The sequence below is a fragment of the Merops nubicus genome, unplaced genomic scaffold (assembly GCF_000691845.1).
Source record: "Merops nubicus isolate BGI_N331 unplaced genomic scaffold, ASM69184v1 scaffold28473, whole genome shotgun sequence".
NCBI classification, from domain to species: Eukaryota; Metazoa; Chordata; class Aves; order Coraciiformes; family Meropidae; genus Merops; species Merops nubicus.
Genome location: NW_008601428.1, coordinates 1 through 14,210, shown reverse-complemented (window position 1 = coordinate 14,210; position 14,210 = coordinate 1). Strand labels below are relative to the sequence as shown.

Here is a 14,210-nt window from a genome sequence, read left to right as displayed (position 1 = left end):
ACCCTCTGGGTGCTTTGCCACGCGCCTGACCCTGGAGCACCTCCAGAGCTTTCCCTTCCCTCTCCTGTGCTCTTGCGCAGCTCTTTGCCATCAAGGTATTGCCCAGACACTCACACCCTGTTACCCAAGCCCTAAGACCCTCAGAGGGAGCCTTCTGATGTTATTGACCCCATGCCACCTACTTCCCTGGTTTTTGCACCACAAAGAGGGCCAAGAAGAGGATAGGGAGCAAGAGAAGATGCTCCTGCATCAGTTTACATGCTCTTGTTCCCCCTGTAGTGTGCAACCCCATATGGGCCCAGTGCAAAGGTGAAGCACCTATTGAGGCTGGTGGAGAGGAGGTGGCTGCTCCATATAGACATGGGACAGAAAGAGTTTTTCTGAGTCTGTTCTACCCTCTTTCACAAGTTTAATAACTACTGACTGAACACTTCACTGTATTAATGCTGTGGGGAGCCTTTCTGTAAGAGTTCTGTTTTTCAGGTGAACTAGTTTTTTCATGATAAATGCTTTTCATTGCACTTACCTCTGCAGACAATGCAACTGAAACCTCATTACAATGCAGTGTGTTGCAAGTCGCTGATTTAAGTTCTGCTTATTTTAGAGTAATAATTTGCCAGTGTCTTCCACATGATTTTGTAATGCCTCAGATAAAAGCTAACCTGGACGTGACAAATCATTACAATTACTTACTTATTAAATGGTTCCTATGGTTTTCTGTTGAAGACATAACATAACAGGTAGCACAAAAAGTTACTGGGATTTAGACAGGAAGGTTTAGTTATAAAATAGTCCTAAACTTCCTTAAGCACTCAAAGCACAAGTGATCACAACTGGAGGACAAATTCCCTGGTTTGTAAAGTCGAATGCTTCGTCCAGATCTGCTTGCAACTGCAAAAATGGAAAAGTATGTTTTAAAGTTATCTAAGGTACTCACAGAAGAGTGTGCCCAAGAAATAAGCCAAAGGGTACCACCCGTCACCTAGCGTAGGTAGAATATTGACTTCTGCCTGCTTCAGCTAAAACCAAACCACATTTCTCAGATGTAAGAGCTCTTCTCACCTATTTGGAGTCAAAGACACTCAGAGCTTTTACCACCTAGTACAAAGAGTTGACCTTTGCCTATCTGCCCATTGCCTCTCCAGACCCATTTTCCTACAGACATTGTGGCGCGGTCCCTGCTTGTGGCAGGGTATGGACTCGCAGGGTATGGACTCAGCTGGGAGCCAGAGGCCTCTCCAGATAGCACATCCTTAGGAAAAGGTAGGGGAAATGACAGGAGATAAAAGGCAGGGGAGAAAGGTGTTGCTTTTACTGAAAAAAATTTCCTGCTCTCACTTGTATAGCAAAGCATCCCTAGATGATCTAAAAGGATCCGAAAATAAAGCTAAAGAAAGCAGCCTCATATTCACTTGTTGAAGAGCACAACAATATCTGTGAATTGCAGTCTTCTTTCAGTGAGAGCATCTGATCATATAAACCAAGCTTCCAAACCTTTAGCAAAATTGCGGATAGTACTAACCCTCCTCTAGAAAGGCACAACTTCTGTTTACTGAAAAAGTCTGAACTAACAAAGTGTTCTGTTCTTTTTTATTCTATTCCTTGCTTTTATATATAATGCATTATACGTTTAGTTGAATGCACATGAAAACTTCCCAAAGTAGTGCTACTGTTTCAACTGTAACTAATCTGTCTGCTTAATTTTGGAACATTTAGGGAAATGCTGAGAGCCTATGTATTAAACACACTTGAAAATTTATTCAGGATGGAAAAACAACACATTTAATAACACATAATAACCCATCAGACAGTGTGTTATGCATGTATGCAATTCTTTTAAATGATAATTGTAAGGAAAACATTTTTCCTTCAGTCTCCACTGAATTTGTTTTTAAGCAGATTCTGTCTCTGCATACAGTTACAAAGCTCTTGAATACTCCACATTGACATTATAATCGATGCTATAAATAGAACAAAAGAGAATTTTTCTATAGTGCATTGTGAAAAGGTGGTTACACAATATGGGCTTCACAGGGAAGCTGCCCGTGGTTCTGTGAAATCAAGCCAGCTACAATTCCAGTCAAAATCTTTTCAATCTCTGCTTATATAGAAGTCTAAAGTGTGTTTTTTAAACACAGACACAAAGAAGTTGAGCTCTGAATTCTACACCACCGTCCCATAACTTATATTTCTGTTTATGGTTTTTGAAGTCTACAGAAGTACTTTATAGATGCCTTTTCCCAGTAACTTTTTGAGCTGACTTAAACATGACTATAAACTAACACACATCACGTTAAACCAGACAGTTTCAGAACTATTAAGTCCTGTTATAAAACTGATAACAGGAAAAGTAGTCAATTCCATCACAAACATAAGCAACGAGCCTCCCTGGTTAAAAATTTTACAGCATAAGTGTAAATGTAATGACGAGTTTTCAATACCTTTAAGTGTATCTTCAAAAACGTGACCGTCCTTTTCAAAAACTGAATGGGCTATAAAATCAAGGGAAGGAAAACCATGCCAGAAGTGTTAATGATTTTGTGTTTCCAAATCAGGTCCTGCCTATTGTGGTTTTCTTCAGCACAGTGATGTCTATGCTTTACCATGTTGGATTCATGCAGTGGCTCATTGGAAAGGTATGAATTTTTGCCAGTAGGTGCTCATTTGCCTAGTACAGGACAGCTCCCGAACACACGCAGCCAAATGGTAGCGCTGGCCCTGACTGAGCTGCTCAGGGTTAGACATGTGAGAAGTAGTTGTTTATTTTTAATGTGGAAATAGCTCCAAATATTACCACTGAAAATTCCTAATTGACATCGTATAGTATACATTCCTCCCCCCAACCTGGTTTTATACCAGTGTCATAGTAGTTGTTAGATTTGCCTGGCTAGTCTTAGCATTCCTCAGATGCCATACTTGCTTAAATCTCCCTTTCTGTCTGCACCTCTCCCAGCCTCCCAAAGTGCTGAATGGAGATTACATCAGACAGTGGAATTCTGATTTCTACTAAGCATTGCAGTAGCAATTCCTTATACCTTCCTATAACAGATCACCAGAATAAAATCAGAGGCTGGTGTTCATTTCTGTCATGTCCTATATCCAGTGCCAGCATCCAATAGGATAAGAGCAAGTCTACAGAAAGTCCACTTCCTGCCCTGTCCACTCAATGAACTTATCATATGAGGGAAAAGACCCTCCTGCATGGGGGTACTTAAACCTTATTAGAAGATACTCTTACAAAATGCTTTGTCCCTCTCATACACATAATAGTTACATAAACACAAACCTCACCTAGCTGAAATAGTGTGCTAAAGTTTCTGTGAGGCATTTTTAGCCTTAATCTAAATTTCACCTTTTTTTTTCCTTTATACGATCCAAGTCCCTTAGGATAGGTACATAAGTAATAAGAACATGTCTAAGTGTCTGCTTTTGATTAATTTAACAATTTTGTGCTCAGGAGGACTTAATTATGTTAAAATATTCCTCCTCTGGCTTATTTCGACATGCTAGTGTTAAAAAAAATGTGCCATATCTTGAAGCTAAATCATTACTTCGGGAAAGACTGCAAGGTGTCTCATAACTCTTACATTGATATGACTAACTCAAGAAGTGCAAGGAATAGCCAGATCAGTGTTGAGGAGTTGTGTGATTTGTTTCTTTGGGGTTTTTTTCTCTTTTTTTCTTTTTTAATCATTTTAGGTTGGTTGGATAATGCAGGTTTTCATGGGGACAACTCCTGTTGAGTCTATGGTAGCTGCTGGTAACATATTTGTGGGACAGGTGAGTGGGAGCATGGAAAAACATGCTAGCACAGGTTTACTGAATATTGTGAAATATCACTGCACAGCAAACACCTGTGTATAAAAAAAAATGGCCATTTCACATGAAGCTTGGACCTCAGTACAGCAGGGCTGGTGGTGGTTTTCCAGAATTCCAGTACATTCATACGTCAGCAGTGATGTACAATGGGAGTGGGTCTTGGGAACCGTATGTTTTCTCGACAGAAAGTCAAGCATAAACGGGAGGTGAGAGATCTCCCTTAAAATTACTACCAGATTACTCCATGGTTATGAAGAAAGAAAAATTCTGTGGGTTTGTTTTTTTTTTTCAACTGAAATGGCAAATGTGATGAAAATGGAGCACATGAGGCAGGCAAGGGCAGGAGAGACAGTCAGTACAGAAAACTAAGATCCAGGGCTGGCTGTGCAAGGCTGTAGCCACAAAAGCACAGGACAGAGTCCAACAGTCCACTTTAATGGGAAAACCATTAAATCCACACTACAGAAGTGTCTGTCCCAGGTTTCAAAGGATTGTGGAAAGATCATCAAGTAGCATCTAAGACCTAAAGTGACATTAGCATATCAGATATTTAGCAGTGATGCATCACTCTATCACAGTGCTTCAAGATTTCAGCTCGTACTTCTGCATGACACTGCCCAGAAGGTGTGGGGCTGGGAGCTTTAAGCTGCCCATACTGGCTGGTATATACATTCCACAGCCTTACCCATGGCTCAGATCTGCAGCTGCTCCCAACTTACTCAGAACTGGATTAGATTTTCTTGGTAGTTTCACTGGGCCTTTGGGGGAGACGGCAAGAATTGTCTTCAGATAAGATGGATGCTGGTACAATTTTTCTTCTTGGGGTAAAAAAACCCACAACCTATTAACACTCAGTAACACTAAGATTAACTAGTCAAAAACACCTAAGAAAATGTGATTCAGCCACTTATTTTTTTTTGCCCTGGTAATAAAATAAACCCCTGAGGTCTTATTAGGGAGTTCTTGATTCAGTAGTTGTTTTTCACTCCCAGACAGAGTCTCCTCTCCTGGTTCAGCCCTACTTATCACACATCACCAAATCTGAACTCCATGCAGTCATGACAGCAGGATTCTCAACTATTGCTGGAAGTGTCTTAGGAGCATATATTTCTTTTGGGGTAAGATGTGGAAAGGCAAATGGAAAATATACTGTTTATCTGAAATCATGTAAGTATAACAGTCCAGCTAAAACACTTTGGAAGTATACTTAAGTCATTCAGTTTTTAGTTTAGTTTTGTGTTGTTTTGTTTTGTGTTGGTTTGGTTTGGTTTGGGTTTTTGTTTTGTTTTGTTTTTTTTTCCTGGAGGAATTAACCACAAAAAATCCCCTATCTTCTGGCACTAAAAAAGATACCAAGATCTGACCTTGAAGATACTGTTAAGTATCACAAACATCCACCTAAGTAATTTAGAGAGACTTCCTGCCATAGCTGCAAGGAAATTGTTGATGTGCATACCTTTCTATAGTTCAAATGAACTGACATATGGAATATACTAACTGATCAACCTTCCCACTTCTGTGGCAATGGTACAGATAAAGTTCTTCTGGAATTGTTGCTAGCCGTATAAACCTAAAATGTTGACTTGTAACTAAGGTTCTAGTGATGCTGAACAAATGTGGGTAGTAGATGTCTCATCTGCTAAGCCTGTGACAGCACAAAGCCAGAAAAATGAGGTGGAAGATGTGGTTTATGATGAAAGTATGGTTGATAAATATATTAGTTCCATATTTTAATATAATACATTGGAGAGGTAGAGGCAAGAAGGGGGTATTGGCTAAAAAGATTGAGAGACTAAGAGAAGAAAAGGAGGGATGCCAATACTGCAGAAGTTAGCAAAGAAGGTGCTTTTTTTGTGTAAATCTGTGGAAGGGGTGAAAGGGAAATAAAATTATTTTTGTTAGGCCATGTAGATCTTGTTTTTAGACATGACTTCAAGGGGTGGAACAAATTTTCTGCCACTGGAAGGCACACAGAGAGTGTTAAGGAAGGCTAATTCTCACTTAACTGCTCTGGTATGGCAACATCCAGCTCACTCAATGGACCTGGCTTTTTTTTTGTTTCGTTTGCCTTCTGGCTTGCCATTAGAGAGGTATGAAGCAGTTTGCCTTTTCAGAAGATTACTCCATACTTCTCATCACTTAGACTTCTCCCATCTCCACTTGGCTTTCTCCTTTATTATTCATTCTCTTCCTTATGAGTAATGTGAATTTTTTAATGACCCCCTGTAGAAAAATCATCCAAGCATCTAACAATTTTAATAGCTTTCCTCCATGTTCGTGCGTGATGTGGTTGGCTATCACACAGCATATTTTCTGTCACCTGGAATTCTAGGTTTCCGCCTCCCACCTACTGACTGCTTCTGTCATGTCAGCACCAGCAGCATTGGCCACCTCCAAACTATTCTGGCCTGAAACTGAAAATCCTACAGTTACACTGAGGGGTGGCCTACAAATGGCAAAAGGGTAAGTTGATCAAGGCTGTAGTTAATAGTAATCCTCATACAAAAATGAGATTTATAAAAACAAATCCTCACACGTAAGCTTTAGGGGTAGTAACCTGTAGGTGTGCAAGCAAGAATTATACATCACTATAACCCAAGCAAGAATTATACATCAATATAACCCAAATGAATAGTTTATGAACTACTCATCAACTACTTTTTTAGTAGTTTATAGGTGCAGGTTGCCTCATTAGAATATATGGAGATATCACTATGAACTGGGACAGGCACAGAGGTAACAAGGACCTGGGCCAGACAGTAAACTGTCCTTAGAAAGAGGGAAATGCTTATCTAAGGTGAGCCACCAAGAGGTTTTCCTGTTTGCTTTGTTACTGTCTTTGCTTTTTAACAAATCTGTAAATGCAAACATACGAAAGCAAAGGTGGAGCAAACATTTCAACAATGACAGCAATGAACTTGATGCCCATCTGTAGGGGTAGGCAACAGGGGTAGGGATCACTTGCCCTGAGAACAGCAAGCAAAGTAAAAGGCTTGTAAAGAGGTGTTCCTGAACAGGCCTGGCATCTCTGCAAGGGCTGCCTGAAAGAAGAGCAGTGCCCACTCCCTCGTCCCTGCAGTGTCAGGCTGCCACAGCACGGGTGACCCAAATCTTGCCCCACCCCAAATGTGCCAGGGTTCATCCTCAAGGCACCAAAAACATGCCCTTCCAGTAGATCCCATGAGGATAAAGAGTGGAAACCTACTTCATCTCATCATTTTTTCCCAGGCAGCTTTAGCAGTAGACTTCTAATCAAGCCCATGTAACTTTTAGTTCTATGATTTGTTCTTAAATTTAAAAATGTTCACACTCTGTTTTTCTTTTCTTTGATAAAGTGACTCAAAGAACCTGCTGGAAGCGGCCAGTCAAGGTGCCTCTACCTCCATCGCGTTGGTAGCAAACATTGCCGTGAATCTGATCTCCTTCCTTGCCCTGCTGGCTTTCCTGGACTCAGCCCTTTCTTGGGTGGGCAGTCTGTTTGACTACCCGCAGCTAAACTTTGAGGTATGATCTCCAGGCCCTTCATGCAACTTATATATATGCATAGCTGGTCTTTCCCAAGCTAAGCATCTGTATGATTGTGTTGTGGTTTGGGTGTTTTGGTTTTTTTTGTTTGTTTGTTTGTTTTTAATATCTTCTAACCATGTATATTTTTATGAGCATATTCTTGACAAATGTCTTTATAGCCAAAGGAAAACTGTTGCCATGTAAATATTTCTATATCCATTAGTGCATATCTAGCTTCCTTCTGTGATGCTACTGCTAACCAGCAGAGTATATTTATAGAGCATTGTATTCTACAGCCTGCTTCCTGTGACTTGGCAGTGCAGCAGATGTGCCAGTTGCACACTTGCCAAGACATTAACATCTCCTTCAGCTAAACATTAAAGTGACTTTAGCTTCAGAGAGCCCCATCAAGTCTTTAATGTTCACTAGCTTCATTTAGATAAGGACACTGGGGTAGGGCTGGACTCCTCTGAACCCAGGCTTATTCAATAGCACTTAGTTCTCAACACAATTAAATTGTAAAACTACACCCAAGTCACTCAGCTGAGCAAATCAGGTTTTAAACAGGACTTCTTTTTTAACCTAGCTCAGTACATAATTTTTGACCTAATGCAATGGCCTTTGTTCAGTAGTTTGGGGCCTTTTGTTTTGCAAGCTCCTAATAAAATCCCATGTGAAACATGGATATAACACTGTGACAAAAGTGCTGCAGAGCAAATAGACACTCGTAGCAGATGTGACTTCAGTAATATTAAGATGCCACCCTGCACAGCTTCCACAGATTATGCCTCTGTACAGACATCCACAGCAGAGGAGAGGCACAAGTATGCATGCCTCAGCCACACTCATGCAAGGACTGGTATGTTGATAATGGCTGGATGGAGTGAGATCTGGACAGACAGATAACCCACAAGGAATCAAGAGTCATAGGCACATGGCGTTCAGCCACCAATCCCTTTTGAGAGACACAAAGAAACCAACCAGGAGCAGTGACTGCCCAAACACATCAGTTATGTTCACAAAGGACAACGTGACTGAACTCTTTCACAGATGGAGCTGATTTCTCTCCTGAATAAAAATAGGCTGTACTGTGATACTGGATTTCTTGAATATTTGCATAAAACTTCTAATGCTAGGAAAAAAGGTACAGCTTTATTTATGCCAAATGCATACCTTTTATGCAGAGACAAGTCTTTTGTTTACACCAATTGGAGTCCAATAACCTGGTAATTAAGCATGTTCATTAACATGCTTGATTTAATCAGCAGAAAAACTACACTTCTCGATGATTCTCTTATCAACTTTTAACTCAACCCTCCTTTGCTTCAGGCACTGTGGCCAGTCTGAAGCCATTGCTGGGAAAAAGTCACAGAAACTTTTCTTTTACTTCAGGTGTAAAATCAGGTGCATAACTAATTGCTTTGTTGTATCTTTTTAGTTAGTTTTTTAAAAATTACTCAAGAATACCTTATTATTAAGAAACTTCAGTCTCTCAGACATGTTGGCAGTAAGAATTCAAGGCCAGTTTTCCTCTGTTGAAATAAAACCATCCTTGTTTTAAGTTTAGAGAAATTGGCATATGGCCTTATTGTTGACTGACCATGTATTTTGACTTGTTTTGTCTTACCTGTTTTGCAGAACATTTGTGCTTATGTCTTCATGCCATTCTCTTTCATGATGGGTGTAGACTGGGAAGACAGTTTTATTGTTGGTGGACTACTAGGTTACAAAACATTCTTCAACGAATTTGTGGCTTATGAGCGCCTCTCAAAACTGATTCACAACCGAGAAAAGGGTGGCAACATGTACATGAATGGTGTGAAACAGTATATGAGTGTAAGTAACATTTTGTCTTCTACAAGTCCATCAGATCTAATACTTTTCTGCTGAAACACAATTCATTTATTTAATATGGGCATAAGGTGTTTCTTTCAGTGACAGAGTTCAATTATGAAAATCCACTATTGTTTTGTGAGACTTTTTAGCACACTAGCTATCTCAAACATGTCCCACAGGACACTGCACTTAAGAAAAAGGCTGGCTTCAAGGTGTGTTTCTTCTTATTTCATTCTTAGCTAGCAATTCCCTATGAGATAATCTCCTAAGAAAATCCTTGTCAAGAACTGGAGGATCCTTCTGCCTGCAGAGGTTTAGCTGAACATCAAGACTCAGGAGAGGCATCCAGCAAGCTTTAGCTGATGGCTTTCAAAACATTACTGGCACACAGGGTTATCAACTCCTGTGCAGAGGGCAATAGTATGTGTTACATGGCATACACCTCCCTTGCCACACTAAGTTCAACCAGTTTGTTTCAATTGCCCACGGAGGTTTGCATGAGGATTTCCAGCCAAAGTCTGGGCCTATATCTCATTCACATGCCCATTCAGATTCACCTAACATGTTACATAATTCCTACTACAGTGCTCTGAGAGAGAAACCTAGAGGATGGCAATACAGAGGTCATTTTAGGTGTGTGTACAGGGGCAAGGAGAATGCAGTGATCAAGGCTGATCTTTGCAGCCATGACAACCATTTGACTTCCACATGCACAATCTGTGCTGAATTTGTCCTCAAGCTAAGCCCAGTCAACAAACCCCATAGTATCTGTTTTTATGCCTGCACTGGACTTTCTTCCTCAAATCAAGACAAATTATCACTGTAGATGACCCTCAATTTAGCTTCATTTAATCTGAAGCCATGCTGTGGATTTGCCTTACATATAAAACCAAAAACATGTTCCTGGCCACTTGCATTCCTTATGCCAGAACATAATTCACAAGCAGAGGTAGAATGCCAAGTGATTTGAACAGCTACTCACTTGCTTCCTTGAGCACCCATTACCAGTGTTCCTGAAATTCCCCTCAACAGGATCCTGAGCTTGATGGACCTTTGATCTGCTCTTCTGTAGTCATGCTGTGTTGTACAAGGGGAATACAACTCTGAACTCCAGAATGAGTGAATAGGGCTTTTAAAGTCTAGAAGTTAGCCTTAAAATGCAGATTACATAATTTTTTTTTTTTTTTTTCAGCAAGTTGTGGTATAGGACTTCCATGGTCACTTCTAATACCTATAATGAGCTGTATTAGCTTTCATGGTAAAAAACTGACCTATAAAAATAATTTTGGTACATAACATTAGTAAAAAATTGCCCAGTAACCATTTTAATTGCAGCACAACAGTTTAGGTGAGAGTGCATTTAATTTTCACTTTTAATTTCTCTTTGTCTTCAGGACTATCTAATGCATCCAGGCACTGATATTCAGTCAGAGTAAGCAAACAAGTAGTCTTCTGAACTCCCTCACCTGAGTCAGTAATAACAAGGCTTCCTGTTTTCAGAGCTAGGAAACTGCAAATGAAAGCAGGGAAATCACAGTACACAGAGCCTTTTCTAGAAAATGCAGGTAGAGTGGGTACTTGAAAAACATTATCCTGCCTATGTGTGCAGAGAGGTTGAAAATACCTACAAATTGGTTTTCCTAAAACAGATATGGAAACAGAAATTTCAAATAAACAGGAAACCTACTGGAACACTCACTCAGGTGTCTTCAGCTTGAGCCTAAAACACAGTAAATAGGAATTCAGAGCTGACAGGGGTACAAATATCCATATGTTGTGTCCTTTCCTGAACGTCTGAGCTACATTTGTCTGAAGGTTTGAAAGGTTTGTAGCTTGATTTTGCCCAAAGTAATTTTGTATCATGTGATGGGTCCCTCCATGGGGTTGAAAGCCAACCCAACCTTGTCTCTACTCTGAGGTACAGGCTGGTGTTGCACAAGGAGGGCAGGCATCTGAAGTCAGAAGGGAAACAAAGCACTAGTGGGGATTCCAACATCATAATGTCCGTCTGCAGGTTACTGCTTCAAAGCACCCACTCTTTAGGAGACCTATTTCTCTTTTCTTCTTCTTTGGCGCACAGGGTGAAGCACACACAGAACAGCTTTGCACGTAGAGCCCTCTGCTTGCTCAGGAACAAAGATACATACCAAAACCTGAGGTTTCAACAGAGTGTTATAGAGGCAGTCCATCTATGAACTACAATCTGAGTTAGAGCTCTCCAACTCATACCATCAGAAAACAGTAGCTAAATTGACACTAGTAAGATAAGAATTATTTTTTGTCTCTAATTACTAGTACTCAATTCAACAAGGCACAGAAATAGACATGAAAAATAAAACCATCATATAATTTATGAGTCTTCTCACAGGCAGTGGCTATAAAAGGCTGCACTTTTCAGCATGAGAATGAGCCCGCCTTGCTGAAAGCTTCACATGGTGACAGACCCCTGGAATAGGTTGCCCAGACAGGTGGTGGAGGTCCCATCCCTGAGGACGTTCAAGATCAGGCTGGATGAGGCTCTGAGTAGCTTGATCTAGTTAGAGATGTCCCTGCTTACGGCAGGGGGGTTGGACTAGATGAACTTTGGAGAACAAATCCCTTCCAGCCCAGACATTCTATGGTTCTATGAAAACCAGAATGATTTCAGTTCTCAGAGCCCTAAGCCACAGTGCCATGATTTCAGACGTCTAAATCAGCCCAAGCTGTCTCAAACCACTCAACAGGATGTGTGTTTGTTTTCCAGGTTCGCTCTGAAGTCATTGCCACCTATGCTCTTTGTGGGTTTGCCAACTTCGGCTCCCTGGGACTGGTTATAGGAGGCCTGAGTAAGAACACCTCACTCATGGACAATTTATTTAGAGAGCTAATCCACATGAAAATATCCAAATGCAGTATCAGGGGCTGAGCCCCTGCGCCTCTGAGACCCAGCACCCAGCTGTGCAGGGAAGGCACCCAGAGAGGCACAGGCTTTGGTGTGGAGGTACTGGGAGAGGGGCTGAGGGCAAGGGGAGGGGACCAAGCCCTGCTGAGAGGCCTCCCTTCTCTCAGGAAAAGGAGAGAGCCTTCCTTGTGATCCTGAGCTACTACAACCTTTGAGTGTCAGGAGGAGCAAACTAGTAGCCTGTAGGCTGCTAGTCTAGAGTTGGCTATTTTCTGTTAACATGTCACATACATGCAGTAGGCTTACAGGGAAATTTATAACAAACAAGCCACCTTTCAGATCTCAAGAGCAAAAGAAAAACTGAAAAGCCATCTAGATTCCTCACTGGGTAAATGCCTTTACCCTGAACCCCAGGCAGGCTCTGTGTTGTCAGAAATGGGGCAGCACAGAGAAACACACGCCAGCCATGGGGCTTGAAACTGGTGTGGGGCCTGGGTTTTGCTTCTGAAAGACCCCATCAGCCAGCACAGATATGCAAAATGCCAAACCAAACAGAAGTTGCTGTTTTACACACAAGCCACTTTTTTAACAGAAAGAGCCAACACTGGCACTAGGCCTTCAAATGTCACACGAGAAATGTCTCATTTTCCCTTGTTTCTCCTGGTTCAAACTGGTGGGTGGGAATTTCCTTTTGTGGTGGGAGAGCTGACAGGTTCATCCTCTTTATAGCTGTATGTATTTAATTTTGACATGCACTTCAAATTTTCTTCCTAGCAAGCATTGCTCCCTCAAGGAAAAAGGATATAGCTGGTGGTGCTTTCAGAGCAATGATTGCTGGAACGGTCACCTGTTTCATGACAGCCTGTGTTGCAGGTACTGTACCCCGTTTTGGTCTTTCCTGCGGTCAGTGACCACAGGGTGGCAGTGAGCTGGTACGAGAGACACAGATGTGCAGCTCCAGTCCCTCAAAACCTGCAGTTTTGGGTTTGGTAGGATTAAAAATCAAAGTGCAACGAAAAGTTCCTGGAAACCAAAATATGAGAATATTTATTTCTTCCATTATGTGTTATCAATTTGTTTTGTTAGTCTGTGTGTGACACATGACTCATGAACAAAACAAATTCTTGATTAATTACAATCCTTCCTCCACACTGCTGGCTACAGAAATACAGAAGTAATTGTGGAGCAGAAATGGAGAAGTGGAATGAAAGCAGGGTGCAACAGAGAAGGAGTGAGGGGGACGCTGTACAGATTTTTGCCTTAATATTATGTTGATATTTTGGGCTGATAGTATTCCCACAGAGCACTTAAATTTATAAATTGTTCCTAAGGTAGACCTACCTCAACAGGAGATCCTTATGTTCAAAGTCTCACCTTCAAGATGATTAAAAAGTCACAATTCAACAGCCATTTTAGGGAGGAAATTGCAAATAACATAATAGTTATTATTCAAGAGATTAATTAATTGACCGGTTATGATTCAGGAGGTAAAATTTATCACTAGTATTTAACAATCCTATTCCCAGCTTTCTTTTCTGAGCATGTGATAGGTGGAATTGTATGATGAAGGTTAAAGCACTCATATTCCTCCTCTGAAGAAAGATCTTTGTGCTTTATGTAGCTGAAAGCAGCATGTTTGTTTCTACCACAGCTTCCCTATCCCTTTGTGTTCTCTGCAGCAACAGAAGTATACACATTTTACAGATAAAACCCACACTACTTCCTGAAGGCAATAGAACTAGTACCCTTGAAATTTCATTGTCTCACAGCCCTCCATAATATTTCAATAGGTGACACTACTCTGTATAACTAAAGAATCAGGAAATCGTACTAGGATGTGCCATTTCACAGTCGTGGCCTTAAGAATAAAATTGTGAACAGCCATTGTAACATCTTTCTAAAACAATAAGTCTGCTTTGGAAAGAAAATTACATTCCACCCACACTTGCCATAGCAAGTGTTTTCCTCATACACAGAAAAAGATAAAAGAACCAAATGCAGTATATCTCCACTTTTGTTAATGAAAGCACACTGGCCTGGCAGTGAGAAAGCCTTTGGTGTGACTTTTTAGTAACATTGAAAGAGGCGGAAAACCAAAATGGTCTAAGTGTAATAGGAAGCCATATTTTATTTTCTGCATATTAAAATTCGTATGTGTATATATATA

The 14,210-nt window shown here is 40.8% G+C and overlaps 1 protein-coding gene across 1 annotated transcript in view; it reads left to right on the top strand.

Moving 5' to 3' along the window:
- Positions 1 to 12,916, top strand: part of SLC28A3 (solute carrier family 28 (concentrative nucleoside transporter), member 3) — a gene marked incomplete at its 3' end in the record, with an annotated part of 39,360 nt that extends 26,444 nt beyond the window's left edge. The window contains 8 exon segments of the mRNA XM_008937997.1: positions 2,556 to 2,636; positions 3,700 to 3,780; positions 4,812 to 4,937; positions 6,152 to 6,282; positions 7,155 to 7,323; positions 8,965 to 9,162; positions 11,906 to 11,987; positions 12,818 to 12,916. Coding sequence (XP_008936245.1) covers positions 2,556 to 2,636; positions 3,700 to 3,780; positions 4,812 to 4,937; positions 6,152 to 6,282; positions 7,155 to 7,323; positions 8,965 to 9,162; positions 11,906 to 11,987; positions 12,818 to 12,916 — 967 coding nt within the window.
- Between the last annotated feature and the right edge of the window lie 1,294 nt (positions 12,917 to 14,210).